The sequence below is a fragment of the Etheostoma spectabile genome, chromosome 9 (assembly GCF_008692095.1).
Source record: "Etheostoma spectabile isolate EspeVRDwgs_2016 chromosome 9, UIUC_Espe_1.0, whole genome shotgun sequence".
NCBI classification, from domain to species: domain Eukaryota; kingdom Metazoa; phylum Chordata; class Actinopteri; order Perciformes; family Percidae; genus Etheostoma; species Etheostoma spectabile.
Genome location: NC_045741.1, coordinates 21,131,723 through 21,150,956, shown reverse-complemented (window position 1 = coordinate 21,150,956; position 19,234 = coordinate 21,131,723). Strand labels below are relative to the sequence as shown.

The following is a 19,234-nucleotide window of genomic DNA, read 5'->3' as shown; positions in this document are numbered from 1 at the left end:
ACATATAGTATAGTGTCATATTTAGCTAATATAGTATAGTATATATAGTATAGCTTCAGATGTGTTTCACAGAGTTCTGCTTCATGTTGCAACTTTGTGCACATTCAAATTATAACTCCTCCCCTTCTCTGTTGGCAGAGGATTGGGAGAGTGTATGGATTAGTCTGCTGGCATGTCATTGCTCCGCTGATATGGTGTTGATCTATATTTTTCGTAGAACTTGCTGTTCTGTGGACAGCACAGAGGTGGCCCACAGTGTTGTGGTTTTGGCTCTGGGTCTTGACAAGTTTAGAGTAGGCATGTACGCTGCGCATGATCGCAGGACGACCGTGGAACGCGTCACTGTCCACGCAGAGAAGGTCACTAACATGAGAATGAAGTTGCTTACCGATACCAAGCCGCGTGCTCACCTCTGTTGTTCAGAGAGAGTGGACAGAGAAGCGACGGGACGGGGTCTGTGATACTCAGAGATCATACCTAAAAGCCGGGGAAATGGGATGGATCGGAAAAGATAAATTCTCAGTTTGCGACAATCGAAATTTCACAGGACATGGAGCGCTAGTGACCCCCTCACAGTCTCTGAAAGCACAACTAGTGGCTAAAACAGATAATCTATAGATAAACTCATCTATCAGAAATTAACCGACCGGGTTGGACATTATGCGTGGAGGAAATCGGGGGTGTTGGGTGTGAGCGTGTGAAAACCAGTCAAATGCGTGTTTTTTTTTGCCCCTTTTGGCTTGTTGCTCACATGCTGTCCACTGAGTTGAAGAGTTGGCAGCCCCGGAATCCATCCCATTTCCCCGAGCGTCTTTAGGTATGAGCTCTGCTAGTATCACGGACCGTCCGTCGTTCGTGTCCACTCTCTCTGAGAACAACAGAGGCTGTAGAGCGCGGCTGGTAGCGTAGCAACGTCAGTTCATGGTAGGGACGCTTTACTCTGGCTGGGGGACATAGTGGACGCGTTCCCATCCGTGTAGTCCTGCGATTTAATGCGCACGTCACAGTGCCCTAACTCGTAAACTTTGTCAGCCCCCCCCCTATCGACCAGCGACCCAAAATGGGCCTCGTGTGTCGTTCAACGGTCTGCAGAGGCTCCACATACTACAGCGGCAGCAATGACATGCACAGCAGCTATATACAACTCTCCAACCATCGTCGGTCCAACAGAGATGGGAGGAGTAATATTGAATGTGCACAAAGTTGTCAACATGAGCAGAAATTGGTGAAAAAAAAAACACAATCTGAGCTACTATATTATACTCTACTATATATACTACATATATACACATTACTATGTATATACTATACTGCAACGTTGGGCCACGTATTCGTGCGATTTCTTAAAACTCGGGTTGCATCTCTAAACTGTAAATGTTAAATAATTCTAATTGATGTTTTATGAACATGACAAACTAGTCTTTTTTCCCCAAAAGTAATCAGTAATGTGGTGGCCCAGAGGTAGTGTTAGTGTCCAACACATTACGGTACCTTGGCACAAAGGTTGAAAGGTAAGAATTTATGTTTTAGATTTCAGACAGTGGTTCTCTATGTGATTGTAGAATTTCAGTGGTCTTTAGTTGATCCCTCAACAGTAATTAACTGTGGGTCCCTTGTCCCAACACCAGGGACCCCTGGACCTGTTCCCCTCAGACCCAAATCTTCTCAGCCTGTGATGAGATTTGCTACGTCTCATCATGTGGTTCATTATGTTTGGGACGTTTGTCTGGGTCAGTTCTATATCATAAGAAGTAATATATGTATTATGTAATTAGCATGACGTGTAATTCACAACTGTTGAATACATACAATGCCAAGGTTCTAACCCTACAGTTTTGCACATATCATGTAAGACTTGATTTCTCCATTTTTTTTGCAAAAACACTCTCCAAGAAAGTGCCTTAATGGTTTCTTTTTCAATTTTTTCCTGGGGGGGCATACCCCCAGACCCCCCCTAGGGAGAGTACCCACCCCCCATATATACAAATCACAATTGAACCCGAGGATAAAGGACCCAAAGAAATTGCTTTGTCAGTGGCAAAATATGGGTTGCCCCCCCATAATCTCACTCCAGGATTTTGGGAAAAAGTGGCGCCCTGATAAAGACGAAAACAGCAAGCCTGTAACGGCAATAAAAAGGTACTGTCACTGCCCAATGTGAGGCGAGTTGCAGATTTTGAGTAGCGCATGATCAGATGTAAACGGTTATGGCAGATAGCGCATACCCCCAATGAGAGGGAGTAAGACCGGCTCTGGTCGAGTTGCAGATTTTAGTTTTGAACGCTCAGGTTTCAAAGCGTTTACATACGTCATACTGAAACCATTAAATATAACACCTTTCCCACTTACAATACAACTAACAGTAAGATGGGAATCATTTCAAAACATTGTAGCTATTCGGCTGTGATTGGTGATTGCTAAGTTAGCCAACATGACAGCTTTTTTGTGTTTGATTGCTAGCTTGGAGCTAAGCTAGCAGTCATTTCAAAATTATTTACGCTACTTATAATGCTTGATGCTATAACTTTTCGCTTAGCTAACAACCCATGACATGTCATTAATGACAGTCTTTGTTTTGTTTGATTGCTAACTTGTAGCCAGCAGTGGAAGGAACCTGGTTAAGTAGGCCATTTTTACTGTATTGACATCCACAGATGTCTCTCGTTAGCGACTTATGTGCTACTTGTCACCAAAGTGACGCATGCGCACCTCAGGTGACTTTTAAAGTGCTATTGTTTGTTCATACATATGAGTCTGTTAAAGTTTCGCGACATAAAATAAAACTGTAGACTCGTTTTTCCGGCAAAGTAAGTCCAAGTTGTTCTAATCATCCGTAGAGAACTGAAGCAGAAGAATTGCATAGTAGTGGTTAGAAGGGCTTTCTTTAATCTGCATTCCAGATTGAGCCTTGGGCTGGCCTATTGGTAACCTTATCATTATTTTACTGTACATGAGAATGTTTCAGAATAATCCAGTAGATCATGGTTTAATGGTGAGTATAAAAATAGTACATTCCCATTATTCTTTAATTACCTTAAGCCTGACTTCCCTTTATTGTGTGTTACCTGCTCAGTGGAAATACTGATGAAATGATATTTCATGTTATTAATGAGCAGTTTTAGTTCCTACTCCACCAATTGCTCGGACATTTCCAAAGTTGATGGTTCCACCCTGCTCTCAGGGAGCACGGAACAGTACTGTAGCCAGGTAATATTAGTGTATAGAGTTCCCAGGCTCGCTCCACAGGCTGCAGGTCATAGAGTTTGTCCAGGAATTAAAGTAGAGAGTCTGGCCGCCCCAGCTCAGTCTGCTGGGCGTTCGTTACAGCACACTCAGGATGTGTGTTGTGTGTGTTTGTGTGGTATTGGGAGGTTAGCGAAGTGTTTTACTCACTTCTTGCAGATGGTGAGTGAAATCACATTGTAGTAGTGAGTTATAGTGCACTGTGTGCGTTTGGTTTAAAATGAAGTTAATAGTGCCAAAAAGGCAGAAAACATTGATGGTAAGACCAGTTTGGGAGCATGTAAATATGTTTTTTTGTCGATGTGTGATAAGTAGTGTGCAGTGGTCCTTCACTGCTTTAGTCTGCCAAAGTGGCTTGTCCGAACGTGGCCCCTGCCAGCCCCTTTACAACATGCTCACATTCCATTAAGCCCGCTACAACACACCATTTCACTCGCACAATTGCACACCTAGCAGCACACGGATACTCATACTCTAAATACTCAACAGACAGAAGTAAGACTCCTCACTACACACCAAACTAAAAACAAGAGCATCAGTTGGCTGGACCCAGAGGGTAAAAAAACGGATCTGTTCTAGCCATAATCAAGACGACGCACCTCTGCGTAGGATAGGTCATGGAGGGTGGGGTGGAGGAAAACACACCTCCGATTCCTATATGGAAGGAAACATACGGATATCCTGCAGAGTCAGTGCCTTTGGCAGAGCTATGAAGTCATGCTCCTTAGGGCAGGAATGGCGCTAGAAAATAGTGATAAATTAGAGTGAGAGCTAGCGAGATGGACCGACTGATCGTCAACTCTGTGATTCTCAGTTTCCGTCAGCAGGGATTTTATGGGGCTTTTTACTAAGTTTACAAGGCAGTGGAGAGGAGGAAAGGAAGCTACTGAGAACACTGTATGATCAAACATCAGAGACAGCTTATTGTTCTATAATTAGTATGTGAGAAATGTGTTCAAGTGCACGTTAAAAGAGGTGTGCACTGCGAAGCTTTCCTCTGGCTTCTTTGGCAGCTTTGATGAGGGTCAGAGGTCAAACATCTTTATGAGATAAACCACCCCTCAATGAGTCCTGAATGGTGGAATGACCGAGGGGTCAGCTGCGTGTTTGGTAAAAGTTACGTGTCACTCTAAAAATGTTGGTCTCAAGCAGAGCTTTATTCTATAAAAAGTTAATTCTCACTGTCCTGCATGTAATTAACCAAACTTACTGTGTCTAATTTTGTTTTTGTGTTGGTGAGGTGTTTCCAAATGTCTTGCTGCATTGATTTTTAAAATAAAGTCTTTTTTTTTTTTTTATTCCCACAGATGCAAAACTCCCTGTTTTAAACAAATGATTAAGTTAAAAACATTAGCTGTCTCGGAGGCTTTTAGGAATGCCAAGAGAAGCCAACACACTCCCAGTCCTCATCAGAGATCTTGTCTTCATAAACGTGCTGACTCCATATTTAGCTTTTGGAGAGAGTCCACCATTTAACAGGATAATTCAGCGCAGTGCTATGGAGATCTGTTGGTAAAACACAATGTGGTTCCTCTTGCCTTAATTTATACAGCCTGATTCGACACCCTCGTCGCTGGGTATGACTAGCATCTTTATATCCACAGCTAGGCTGTTGGAATGCAGGGTTTTAAAAATAATCACAACAGTTGTGATTTCATACAGTGTAATCCACGTGTCTGTTGATATTGTTGTGTCTACACAGATGGTTGTCTATGATTCTTTTATGGCTCTTCCTGGAACATTGTTGTTTGCCAATGAACAACACACCCTGTGTTCCGTGGAGAGCCAGGCAGCAATTTGAAACTTTACACATTTCAGAGAGTAATAAGCAAAGCCAGGCGGCATACAGCAAAAAGTTATATTTATGATTACCTTGAGTTACATGTCAGTTCCAGATAACAAGGGTTCACGCTGTAAGTCACCATTGTCTAATAAACACCCTGACAGTTTAGGGCAGAGCAGCTGTGCTGAGAATCGTACAGGGTCAACTTTATAACCTTTTCCCCTATAACCATAATTACGAAATCATTACCACGGATGTTCTTGCCCTATGCTGAGAAACAGCTGTCTTTATACTGACAGGCTCCCATTAGCCATCAACTAGAGAACCAGTGCGTCTGGGAATGCAGAGAAAGGCCCTTTAACTTTACTCTCAATGTGTGTCTTGACCAGAAGAGTCTATTATAGTTGAGTTGGAAGGCGGTGAGTTTTCCAAAATGGAAAGAAATCTTGTATTTGACAACCTGCTTCAACGGCATCCCAGGCAACTTTCTGTTAGTACATCGCCTATCCATGCCGAACTAAGGCTGACTTGTCACTGGTCCCTGGGGTGTGTGTAAACCAGGACAAAACACAGTATAAAGCTCCTCAGTTTTCCAGACACACACACACACACAAGACCCACCCACACACGTAGCACACATGGCACAATCAACACACAAGCGGACTTCCTGTGTTTCGCCAGCTCTCGTAAAAAACACCCAGATGTGAGCAGCTCAACGACGACACTACCAGAGTACAGGTGACATGTGGTGCTGCAAGCTACACTCAACTCCTTTTGCTTGAAAGTCTGGAAGAAACACACACACACACACAACACATACACACACACACACACACACACACACACGCACACACACACACAACGCACATTCCCCTACCCTGTTGCTCTACATGTGCGCTTTCCAAGCACGGGTCTTGGAGCCAACCATCTCTCTCCACTGCGAGGATGAATGGTCATGAGGAGGGGAGAGCGAGAGGGCACGAGGTTAACCAGTGAGATCCTTCCTTCTGTCGTTGCAACATGCTTGTTTGCTTGCTGCTCCTCCTCCTCCTTCATCCATGTACTTCCCGTTGCAGAAAAAACACATGACACTGGCACACATGGTACCTCCAATGTCTTCCAGAAGCTGTCCCATCATCCTCTGTTCCTGAGGGCAGAGAGTTCAGTGGCTTTAAGATTGCAAAGTCTCCCACCCACCAGCCCAAGACAAAATCTTTCCATATTTTCTTGACCTATTTAAAAACACTGTTTTCGGGTCTGAAAAAACAAAGGGTTTACTCAAGTTGCCCCTGGTGCTGGAACTGGTTTTCTCCATAGTGTGCTCCAAAGCAAAAAAAAACTGAAGTCCCTCACTGCAATCATTATTCAGGATTCACATCACTGCTCCTATTATGGGCCTTGAGTGATTAAAGAGTCAAGAGTGCACAACGTTACCTCATTTCTTGAGCTGAGGTTAAACCGGAGAGGATGATCTGATCCCTGTAGAGGGAATGAGAAGAAGAGAGAGAAAGTCAAGACAGTACACTAGTACTCGACCTATGAACCCATCCTGCCCAGAGTCCCAAACTATTGCTTTTTCATTTATCACCATATGTTCCATGAGACAATCCAGACAAAAAGTGTTTCTGCCAATCTGTACGTAGAGTCTGCCAAGTGTTGCACATTAACTGGAAGTTAACAGGAATTTCTTCTCGACTTCAGATGCATTAAATATATTGAGGGAATGAAAGCTCTCTTTCAGGAATTACACCTCTGCCTTTCATTTACTGAAACTACATCGATTCACATCCAAGATTGTGCTATTGTGCTTTGACTCATGTAACTGAAATCTGCCCTGTGTAATCTGCCAGTAAGGCTGGCGTGGGTTGTCACAATGAAAAGCTACTTAAGAGAAAACTCACTCATCATGACTCACACAAGTCATATTTAGTTTGTTGGGTAAGTCAGAATAGTGTGGTGGATTACAGTGGCTGAAATGCCTCCTGTTGGCAAGTTTGCAAACTCAGAAAGTCTGATAAGCCAACCTCAGCTACGAGGAAGCGCAGTCATTTCCCTTGCAGAACAGCGCTGCATGCCAGAAATGTTAAAGAGAGAAAGGACATAAACAGACAGATGGAGAGAGAGAGGAAATTAATGTGAACTTGCGATTAAGATATAGACAGAACAGTATGAACGGCCCTGAGGTAATAGTCGAGGAAGGAAGAAAATGAAGCACAGGGAGACTAAAAGAATAAAATACCCTCTTGAGCCAGGATGAAAGATAAAGGAGGATGTGAGGAAACATTAGAGAATACAGTTCCCTAGCATGCGGCACTGTGGTGTCCTCTCTCCTCTTGTTTTCGGTAAATGGCTGGCTCAGCAGAAAGATGCCTGTCTGCCAGGAAGACCAAGTACTTTCTCTTCTGAAAGCCACTGCTACATGTTTGAGACTGTCAGCTTGGCCCTTCACACTCTGGGTAGCAGTCTGCCAGCCCGGAGGCTCCTCCTTCACATCATAATACCTATACTGGTTGATTTAAACACTATAACAATTTCTCCCTTTTTTCTCTTACATTCACTCCTCCTGTGCATCCTGTATTTTCTTTTTTTTGCCATTGTGCTGTACCCCTCATCCAGTTTCCCCTCCTCTCAACAAATCCTGACTGACTGTGACTCTAAGCATACAGCTGGCTCAACTTATTGCCTACCCCAGTCTGCTTGACTGAGCTCTGGTTTTGTGGCCTGGGGCCTTTGAGCCTTGTCTGTCTATAAAGCTGCTAAAGAAACATCGGCGTTAGGCAAACCAGCTGAAGTACAAAGATTAAATTGGTTGGACTAAATTCACACCTGGTCACTTATAATAATTTTTTAACACTGGACTCAACACGACACTTTAATAATAATTTATGGTCTTTTCTTTGTTTATTTGACAATGTTCTTATTGTGTTATTATTTTTATTGGATTTTGTTGATTTTGTTGTCTTTTATACTGTCTTTTTATCTATTTTTTATTTCTTTGTTCTTGCTAAAAACTGCTGCTGGAACTTTCAATTCCTCGGGAGTCATCCCAAAGGATCAAAAGAGAAGTCTAAGTCTAAGTCTAAGTCTAAAAAAACGTCTTAATGTGTGAAAGTATCCATGGTTATTCAACTCACTTGTCTTTAGAAAGAACATCTAGTGCAGCTTAAATTGGATATTAATATATGGATTTAACCACTTGATTGTTAATTCTCCCTTGCATTTCTGTCAGGTTTGGTTAATACCAGTAAAAACCTTTTAATGAAACTTAGCAGTCACTTACTCAAATCAAATGTTCAAAGTTCCCGTTCTTGTTTATTGTGTGGGTAATGTTGCAGCTTGTATTATTGGATGTGAAGGCTGATCATTTTTAAGGGTATCTATTCACACTTGTCTTTCTTTTTGCCTTCCCACTCATCATCCCCCTTATCGCCCCTCTCTCTCCTTTCCTCTCTCCTACAGTTCAGTCCTGTATGTTAGGTGTATGAATGGCGGCAGCTGTGCAGAAGACTCGTGTTCCTGCACGAAGGGCTACACAGGCAACCACTGTGGACAGCGTGAGTGAAATTTGTCAGCACACCTGGTGTCAATATGTGTGTCACGCTAGAGTATATAGTCAAAGGACCAAATGTCTTCAGAAAAAGATACACAAGTGAGGAAATTCTGCAACTTGTCCTCTCTTGAAGAACTTACTATTCATCCACATACAGTAACATACGTATTTCACTCTTTGTATTTGGAACCATAAGTATGCAGCAGCTGTACAAGATTGGTTTAGGACTTTTTAAGACCATTGGTCCAGGCTTTACTGCAGCACGATCAATCAGAAACCAGCAAAGTGTGTCTTTAGGACTTTGAGTTAAATTGCCAACACATGGTCAAACAAATAAGTTGTATTGTAGTGGTGTACACTAATGCTTGCATAAAGTTTATTGTTTGGGTTAGGGAAAAGTTTAAAGTAAGGCATGAAGTGAAGAGAGTCAGTGTTACTGACTCAAGAAATTATGTCATCAATAAAAATTCTCCCATGTATTTGTTATACAAATATACAATACAGTATGTGTTATGTTTGGTGATGCAGTGATTAAAGGGTGATATAATTTGAAGAAAAAAAACCTGTGTTTGTGTTTCTATGAGAGACAGAGTGTGCTATAGTGTAATTCTTTTCCTCTGTCTCTTGTAGCGTGTGTGAGAATGGCTGCCAGAATGGGGCCGCTGCATCGGGCCCAACAGATGTGCCTGTGTCTACGGTTTCACTGGCCGCAGTGCGAGAGAGGTGAGTGCTCATCTAATTTCTATGTTGATGCAGTTATGATTCTCCTCGTCAGTTCAGTTTGTATGGTACTAGTCCTTGCTTGGTATTTTGTGGGAAAACCAAAGGGTGCGGGATCAGGGAAAGTAAATTTAGATTTTTACAACCTTGTTTTACATAGTTTTGGTATTACTGTAAGTCCTCATAGGAGTTAAAACAATGTTATACTCACCACACACAACACACACACACACACACAACACACATACACACACACACACACACACACACGCCACACACACACACAACCACTGTGGAAGATATCGGACCAGGAGGGTCTTGATGTGGCCATGCAGTCAGTCAGCGTTGCTCCTATCAGTCCAGACATATCTGTTCGTTCATTACTTCAGTGCTCCAGCTCTAACGTGGATGACTTCATACAGTTAGCTCAGACGACGGGGTGTTGGTCTCCTGAGCTTTGAACAGAAGCTAAGGTATGTGTGTGTGGGAAATGATGGCGAGGTGTTGGAGTGTTGGTACAGTGTTAGAATAGTCCCATGGCAGATGGAAAAAAATACCGAATATATGGCTGCGCTTAACTTTGTTCACCTAGTTCACCTTCTCAGTGAAGGGAGAAACCTTTAGCTATTACAGTAGATACACACCTTCCAATATTCTCTAACCAAACTTTCCTTTCTGTGACCCTCACCTTCACCTCCTCATATCTTCCCCCTGCTGCTACTGACATAAGGGAAGTTCTTGGCCTGTAATTTCACTTACTCATTCATTTTAGCCTTTAATCTGCATTTCTTTCCTACTTATATGTAAGTAGTTTGTTTATGCTTTTGTAAAAAACTGCCATAAGCACTCACTAAAGTGAACTCTTCCATCCTCCCACACCTTATCCTAATCTTATTTTGTTACTTTTGTTCACTTATTTCCATCCCTTTGTTTTTAACTAAGATCACCACATTAAGTTCTATAGCTATTTATTATTAGCCTTCATCTTCAAATACTGAAAGCTTGGGTGTGGAGGGGCTGCTTGGTTGACACGCCTCTTAACATTGGTGGAAGTTGGGACAGTGGCTAAGGAGTGGCAGACCGGGGTGGTGGTTCCCCTCTTCAAAAGGGGGACCAGAGGGTGTGTGCCAATTACAGGGGTATCACACTTCTCAGCCTCCTGGTAAGTCTACTCCAAGGTGCTGGAAAGGAGGGTTCGGCCAATAGTCGAACCTCGGATGAAGAGGAACAATGCGGATTCCGTCCTGGTCGTGGAAAACGGATCAGATCTTTACTCTCGCAAGGATCCTGGAGGGAGCCTAGGAGTATGCCCAACCAGTCTACATGTGTTTGTGGATCTGGAGAAAGCGTATGACCGGGTCCCCCGGGGAGAAACTGTGGGATGTGCTTCGGAGTATGGAGTGAGGGGGTCCCTTTTAGGGCATCCAATCTCTGTATGACCAAAGCGAGAGCTGTTTCCGGGTTCTCGGCAGTAAGTTGGAATCGTTCCAGGTGGAGGGTTGGCCTCCGCCAGGGCTGCGCTTGTGTCACAATCCTGTTTATATTATGGACAGGATAGAGACGTAGTCGAGGGGGGAGGGGTTGCAGTTTGGTGGGCTTAGGTCTCATGCTGCTTTTTGCAGATGATGTGGTCCTGATGGCGTCATCGGTCTGTGACCTTCAGCACTCACTGGATCGGTTCGCAGCTGAGTGTGAAGCAGTGGGATGAGGATCAGCACCTCAAAATCTGAGGCCATGGTTCTCAGCAGGAAACCGATGGAGTGCTTTCTTCGGGTAGGGAGTGAGTCCTTATCCCAAGTGAGGAGTTTAAGTACCTTGGGGTCTTGTCGCGAGTGAGGGGACTATGGAGCGTGAGATTGGTCGGAGAATTGGAGCAGCTGGTGCGGTATAAATTCTGTTTATCGCACGCTTGTGACGAGAAGGGAGCTGAGACGAAGGCAAGCTCTCGATCTACCGGGCAATTTTTGTCCTACCCTCACCTATGGTCATGAAGGCTGGGTCATGACCGAAAGAACGAGACCAGGGTGCAAGCAGCCGAAATGGGTTTCCTCTGGAGAGTGGCTGGCGTCTCCTTAGAGATAGGTGAGAAAGCTCAGTCATCCGAGAGGAGCGGAGTAGAGCCGCTGCTCCTTCGCGTGAAAGGAGCCAGTTGAGGTGGTTGGGCATCTGATAAGGATGCCTCCTGGGCGCATCCCTAGGGAGGTGTTCCAGGCACGTCCAGCTGGGAGGAGGCCCGGGAGACCTAGACTAGGTGGAGAGATTAATCTCCAACCTGGCCTGGGAACGCCTCGGGATCCCCAGCCGGAGCTGGTTGATGTGGCTCGGGAAAGGGGGAAGTTTGGGGTCCCCTACTGGAGCTGCTGCCCCCGCGACCCGATACCGGATAAGCGCTCGAAGATGGATGGATGGATCTTCAATCAATCAACATATATATATTTATTTCAATCAACATGTATTTATATTGCACTTTACAACAACCAGCAGGTATCCAAAGTGTTTCACATCAGAAACCAAGAATGAAACAATATATCATACAATAAATACATACAATATCTTACCCTTCATCCCTTAACTTATTTCTCATGGATCTCTGGGGTCTTGTTTTGTGCAACAATACAACATTTTGGGGGTTGAGTTTGTTAGAGTGGAGCCTTAAAGACATCTGGCAATTACCCCCCCTGTCATCCCCACAGGACTGACAGAATAGACATTCTTTGTAGAGCAATGGTGGACATTTCCTGATGAGGAGTTGAGCAAGGTAGTGAATTAGAGACAGAGAGAGGGAGAGAAGGAGGGATGAGGGGGGGAGAAGAAGGGAGGGACAGGGTGAAAATGGACTCCCCAGCTGTGTACACAAAGCCTGGTGGAGGAGACTACAAGCACTCTCCATGTTGCAGGGATGGGATACTGGTGGACCTGCAGCTAGTCACTGGGGAAACACTTCTAAATCTTTGTTTGTGTGTGTGTTTTTGCTGCCAAATATCTGTTAGCGAGAGAGGAGTTGGACTACATTCGTCAAATTAACAGCATTATTCATAAGAAATCATATTACTGACAGCAGACATAAAAATGATTCAAGTCACCATGTGTTAAGATATGAAAATCAAAAGTTGGACCTCAACAATTTAAATGTAATTGGCTGCAATATATTAATTTTAACTTAACTTGTCACTGCATCTTTAGCAAATACAGTAAATAAGACATTTGAACATGTATCCTCCAGCTTGCCAGTAAAAAGCTTAGCAGAGTTATTTGCACACAGACCAATAAAAGATCATTCTCAAATTCAGACTAAATGTCCTGTGAGACATTCAATTATTTTGATAAAAGACCAGTATATGTCTTTAATATTGGGTTTGGCATAAAATGGATGGAGTGTCCCTGGTGTAACCATCGGTGTTTACTGTGCTCTGTTGTGGTTGGAGAATTTGTGTAAGTGAGTCCATTTACTGTGTGATTTAGTGAGGACATACCGCTGATGAACTGTGAATATGAAGGCAGTGAAAGCAAACCAGTATGGGTAAACTTGGTGTGCGGAATGGAGTCATGGGAAACTCCTCTGTGTAAGTGTGTCTGGAGTGTGTGTGCTGCTTGTGTTTTGGATTTCCACCAAATGGGGAACGGCCGCAGATCGGCTCCGCTGCGTGACAGCTCTGTGCTCCGCCGTCCTTCAATACCCACCAGGTTTGGATTTGTTGCGGATCGGGTGTGGCCATGACTGACTCACGTATGATCACTGACATTTTCAAGGTGTAGGGCAGGGAAATATGATCCGCAGTGAGCATGGTGTATTTTATTTTGCCGCCAATCTGGAGCAAATCTGCAGACGTTGCGCAGTTGGTGGAAATTGGGGGTTAGGGCCCTATTTTAACGATTAATTGACGTGCTTGGCGCAGGTGCGTTTAGTCCGTGTCCAAATCCACTTTTGTTAGTTTGAAAAAAGGGTTCGTGTGCCAGGCGCATGGTTCAAAAGGGATGGACCTAGTGTCTTCATTAATTCATAGGTGCGTTTTGGGCATAACATACAATAAACCAATCAGAATGTCATCTCCCATTCCCTTTAAAACCAGGCGCGTTTATATTTTGACGCCTTGCTATTATGATGCTGGATTTGCTATTTGTTATGTTTTTATTTGTAATCTTTTGCATGTGTGTGTGCTGCTGTGCTTCCCTGTGTGTGTGTGTGTGTGTAACAAGCATAGTGTGCGTGCTGTGCATAAGCCTAGGCGCATTTTACTAATGCGCTGTTAAAATAACAGCAAAATGCTGCGTTACTGAACACACCTCCCTGTAACACCAGCACGCCAATGGGCGCAAAGATGGGCACAGGTGCATTTGCTATTTAAACGACGTGGCCGCTGGACGGGAAATTGACCCTTGCGTCAGGCTTTGGTCTGCTCTGCATCGGGTACAAGATAGGGCCCTAAGTCTTGAATTACAGTGTATGCAACGTTAAGTGTGTGCATCACATGCCGATATGATCCCCATTGCATTTGTGTTAATGTATGTTTTCACATCAATTCCCCTGCATGTACACTAAGAGGGAGTGGTGTGGATGTGTGTACTCAGAGCTTTGGCTCATTCAGCTGTCTCTGCTCGAGCACTGCTCAGTTTGACGTAGACAGGCTCTGTGGTCAGTCCCAATGATCCAGCCCAGTCCAGAGCAAATAAACCGATAATCGCAGAGGAGCAATTTTACCCCCAGCAGGTAGTTACGTCAAGGGCATTTTGAGGGTGCTGGAAGAGAAAGAACCTGTGCTATTTTTGCTCTAATGACTTTGAATAAGAGTGGACAGAACATGGCTGGACAGGATGGCTGCAATGGTGGAAGGGTGGGACTCAGGGCAGGCACAGGTCACTCTGTGGAAAGTATTACCAATGACAATTTAGATTTAGTCAGCCAGTTTGGAGCCGTGTAAATGTGATTTACAGCATGTCTATAAATTATGCACTAATGCAGCTTGACGTTGCCCCTTAATGTATACCCCATATGTGTGTTTTCCATATGCAGGAATTTCTGCTGCAAGGCACACAATGAATCATATCAAGCCACAATGGAGCAAATATCAACTTATAAACGGCCTGACAGTGCATTCAAATTCTGCAACTCTACGTTTTAATAAATGTCTGGAAATGTGTCCCACTGGGCTAACATAATGAGCCTTGTGCTTCATCCACATACTACGTGTTATCATATGCTCCGAATTAAATCATCATATTATGAATTTAGTGTAATTAAGAACGTCACATTTCACAAGCAGTTTTTAGTGTCTGCTTTTCATGGATGCACAACATTTTGATCCAATCCAATCCACTTTATTTATATAGCACGATTTTAGCAAACACAAGGTTTCCAAAGTGCTGCACAAAAAGATAATACATCTGATGCTGATTCATCTTATAAATTATTCACCAGTGCCCATGCCAAATTTAGAGATTACAGGTTTGTTCAAATCATTACATGAGTAGCCCCATGGGATGGCGATGAACGTCATCTTTGATGTGGCCTGTTTTAAAATGGGCTGCTTTCTCTCTGCAGTTGAGAAAGCACTATAAAGACAGACCCTCCCCCCCTCCCCTCCCACTGAATAAGTAACATGTTCTATTAATGGTAGTTGTTGATGGAGCCTGGAGCCCACTTGCCCGACTGTTTTTGCCTGTGTCTACATTCAATAGTGCCTGCATTATTGTTTCACTGCAGGACAGTATTGTGATGGGAAGTTTCCCAAAACAGACAAAAAATAGCTGTAGAAGTCAAGACAGATTTTACAGTACAATGGGTAAGATATAGAAACAATGACAGAGGAAAAACAAGATATGCCGTCACCGTTCCAACAAGTACTGCATGTGCACAGTTATTATGTTAAAAATGCCAGATAATTACTATTTTGTAGGGACTTTTCCATGTAGTCATGTATGTTCTGTATAGTTACCATCACACACAGCAGTTAGTTACAAGCTTCACTTTCAGATCTCAGTAGATTGCGGAGGGCTTATCTCTCCCATTTCAAGTCTCCCACAGTGTTTGTGTGTGTGTGTGTCTGTGTGTTAAATATTTAGTCACGTTTGGGTGACTGCTTTTTGGTTTGGAAGAAATGAAACGAGCAGACTGCTTGAGAAATGATAAGAGATAAAGGAAAAGAGTGATTTCAAGCTTGTTGATTATTATCTGATAAGACCAACAGAGACCGCTATGGTTGACTATAATGAGTCTAAACCTCCCAAACACACAGACACACAAATACACACACAAATAAACAAGCCCACACATCTGAATCATTTATTTATATCCACCGTATCAGCCGTGGTCACATGGTCACAAGCAATGTGATGTGATCAGAAATTCCACAAGACCCGCCAGACATGTGCTCAGTCTGGACGACACACACACACACACACACACACACACACACACACACACACACACACACACACACACACACACACACACACACACACACACATCAAGGAGAATTTGAAAATTTTTCTACAGGTGAGTAACTGCATGACGTTTAGGCTCAGAGTAAATCTTCCAACTGAATAAAGATTAGAGAGAACATGCACACCACACACTCACACACGCACACACACAAAGAGCTGAGTCTGTAAATATACAGTGCGTACATATCAAGATATATTTCTTTTCTTAATTCATTTGACCTCTTATCATAGGAAAGTATGCATGAATCCTAACAGCTTCACTTCCATGCGATCAACTCATATTTCAACTTTCTTATCTTCCCAGACCTCCTCTCCTGGGAGTTTTATAAATACCTCAGCAGTTATTGATGAATCTGAACTGGGACTTTTCCTCTTCTCGTGCCATTTGTCTTTCTCTCTTCTTTCTTCCAGTGCTCAGGTCAATGCCCCCATCCCATTTCCCCAATCCCACAGCTAGACAGGAGTGATGGGAAAATGTTATGCGTTCCAGGCGGGATTAAACATTTTCTCACCACAACCTCTACAGTATTTTATCTTACTGTAAAACCAACATTCATCAGAACAAAGAGAAATAGGCTTTGATGAATGATCACAAATATTTAACAATATTAGATTATTATGTTGTTGGCTTCAATAAAAAAACATAAGCACACGTGAAGGGTCAGAGCCTTGTTTAATATGATGTGTCTGGGTAATCTATGTGGACTGATCTAGGTGAAAGGTTACCAGTGCTTTAAGCAACTTTGGGCGGAGTTACAAGTGCCAGCGATTCCTGGAAACGTTTATTCAAAGTGCTGATGTTTATAAACTAAAAGCATTATACACTTTTAAGAATGAGAAGGCTCCATTAAGTCCAACACAAAGTGGACAAGTGCTCATTATTGGAGGAAAAAGACTTAATTCATAGTGATGCAGGTTATAAATGAATCCGGAGACGTCTGGAAGAGATGGAGGTTACTGACAGTGGATTAAGGAGTAAGGAGAGGATAGAGGATAGAAGACAGAATCTGGTGAATGTTTTTGATCTATTGAGCAATTTGAACAGTAATTAGGCAAAATTACCTCCGAATGTTGTCAGCAGGACAGAGACAGGATGTTGGCTATCTCCCTTTTTCCAACCTGCCCGAGCCCATACTTGCATGTGGCCGCTGACTTTACATGCATAACATACAGTACAGATGTGCATACTACACAAGTCAAAAAAATATAAGTCTGAACACATGGAGTACACATGCTGATTGGGACAGTGTGAGATAAGCAGTATTTCTTGATAGCTTGTTATTTTGTGCTTTCAAAGAAAGCCTTTTTGCTGCTCCACTCTTTTGTTTGGCTCAAAGCTGCAGCTCAGACAGATACTGTGTTTTTTTTCAGGCATGTGTATTTACACAGACGTGTAAATACACATGCCTGAGAGAGAGGAGAGTGGAGCTGTGTTTGAGAAAGCATGTGTATGCATACAGATATAGTACACATGCATGCACTGCTGAACTTGGCTGCTACGTGAGGCTGTCTAGTGTTGAGACTGAAAGGTTAGAAGCGCAATTCATCTTTTGTCATTTGGTTTTCCTTCTTTACTGTCCATTTGAAATGTTTATAGTTTAACTATTTCAACAACTCGTCCCAAAGCAAGACAAACTGTTGAATGTGTGATTACAGAGGTGTAATTACCAGTGTTAGCAGTTGCTCTCAGAATATTTTTAGAGCTTTGCTTTTACAGAGTAAGGCTAGCAATTTATAAAAATGTTCTTACTGTCAACAAATCCCAAGAAAAGACTAAAACCATCGCCATGAATTACCCAACCAGTGTGTAACCAAAGTTTTATGGAGCTTGTTCCGTTTAGTTAATTGCATACACACCGTTCTGCTGTCGTAAGTGCACACTTAAACACAGACAAATTGATTTGCTGCTAAAAATAGTCCCCATCAATGCACTATTTACCACTGTTAGAGAAATGTTTAAATGTTAATGTCATCTCAGTTAAAAATTCCTGCCCACAACATCCTCGAGGTAGAGTTAACAACACTGAGGATGTTTACAAAGGAACACGTGTGGTATGAGTTGCCACTTCACTGTACCAACCAGGCCGCATGATGATGGATATTGAATAGCGGCTGATTGCCGGCAAGGAGAAAGTAGAAGACAGATAGACAGGAAGACATAAAGCGAGCAAAGAGAAATAAAGACAGATGGAGGACAGGGAGGACTGGCGTGAGCCCCAACCTGCACTCTTCATGCTCAGTTAGACCTACTTTACTTTCCTCTCTCTTTCTTCTTTATTTCTGTGTCTCCTTCTCTTTGCCCCCATTCTCTGCAATCCCCTTTCATGTAGCACATGGAACCAATAAGTCTGAAGAAGGACTCCTACCACCACTGATTCCTATCTTTTCATGCCATTTTGTCCTTAAGCGCTGAGCAGGTCACTCTCTTTCTCCTACATCTCACTGTCCCAGCCTTGGCTAGCTAACCGTGCAGTTTGCCTTTCATCTCCCCTGTGACAATCTAACAATCCACTTTTTTAATGAAGGCAATATTAAGTTTGGCGCCACTGTAGAGAACTTAATAAGGGTTTCTCCCACAAAGGAAGCCATCATTAGGCTGTATGTGATTGAAAAGACGAACATCGTATTGCTGAAATGATTTTAGCATGAGGTCATTGTGCCTGATTTGTGAAGTGGATTTAACAAGAGTGTGCCTTGGTTTCACTGGCAAACAGCAGTGCAGTGAGGAGGCAAGGTGATCACTGAAGACAGAGACATTTTGTTCTCATGTTTACTATTCACAGTATCTGTTTAAATGACTTTTTGTATTTACTTATCTTGACTTTTGTTACTATCCTTTCCCAAAAGATAGGCTCTGCAATCTCAAAACATGTTTCTGACTTCCATGAGATATTTGTGTTGCTTTTCTTTTATTGACAACCTGTGTTGCGTTTTTGGACACACAAAAGTCCTGAAGATGGCATACATGTGTGTTAAAATGCCAGGTTCATTTTTAGAGTGAATGAATGTCACAGGAAGATTGTTTCTGATGACCACACAGACATTACTTATACTGTCTTATCGATAGAAACAGAAACCACCACTGTTCAGAATGCTGGAATGTGCTTCAGTACGTCAGTCCAATGGGTTGTCTTGTTATCCCGGAGACAAAATACATTTAAATTGTATTGCTAAATTCCTGCAGAAACAAACAATTTGAATGTGTTTTGCTCTGACGTGAGCTATTATGTTGCTACCAGCTCATATTGTTCTGCTTTAGTCCTGGTCAAAGCCTGCTACTTGTTAATACTCCTCATTGTGAGATGATTCAAAAACTAAACACTTGAATTAAACTGCGAGGAGGTTTTTCAAGGTCCAGTGAGTCATCTCTCAAAAATCCTCCTTTAATGCTGTGCCAGTTGTTTCCACATCATCTCTCTATTTGTCATTTGAGTGAAATTAAGAAAATAAAGAAAGAAAGAAGTTACTCAGTTCGATGTTACAGGGAACATGCCTTC

At 42.8% G+C, this 19,234-nt stretch overlaps 1 protein-coding gene across 4 annotated transcripts in view; it reads left to right on the top strand.

Annotated features, from left to right (window-relative positions):
* Positions 1-19,234, top strand: part of fbn2b (fibrillin 2b) — a 76,592-nt gene that overhangs the window by 24,933 nt on the left and 32,425 nt on the right. Inside the window, exon 1 of one of the 4 annotated variants that reach the window (XM_032525842.1) lies at positions 9,214-9,299. The exons of the other annotated variants lie outside the window; for them this stretch is intronic. Coding sequence (XP_032381733.1) covers positions 9,218-9,299 — 82 coding nt within the window. The 5' untranslated portion in view covers positions 9,214-9,217. Of the gene's footprint in view, positions 1-9,213; positions 9,300-19,234 lie in introns of those variants that run through there. 4 annotated transcript variants of the gene reach the window in all.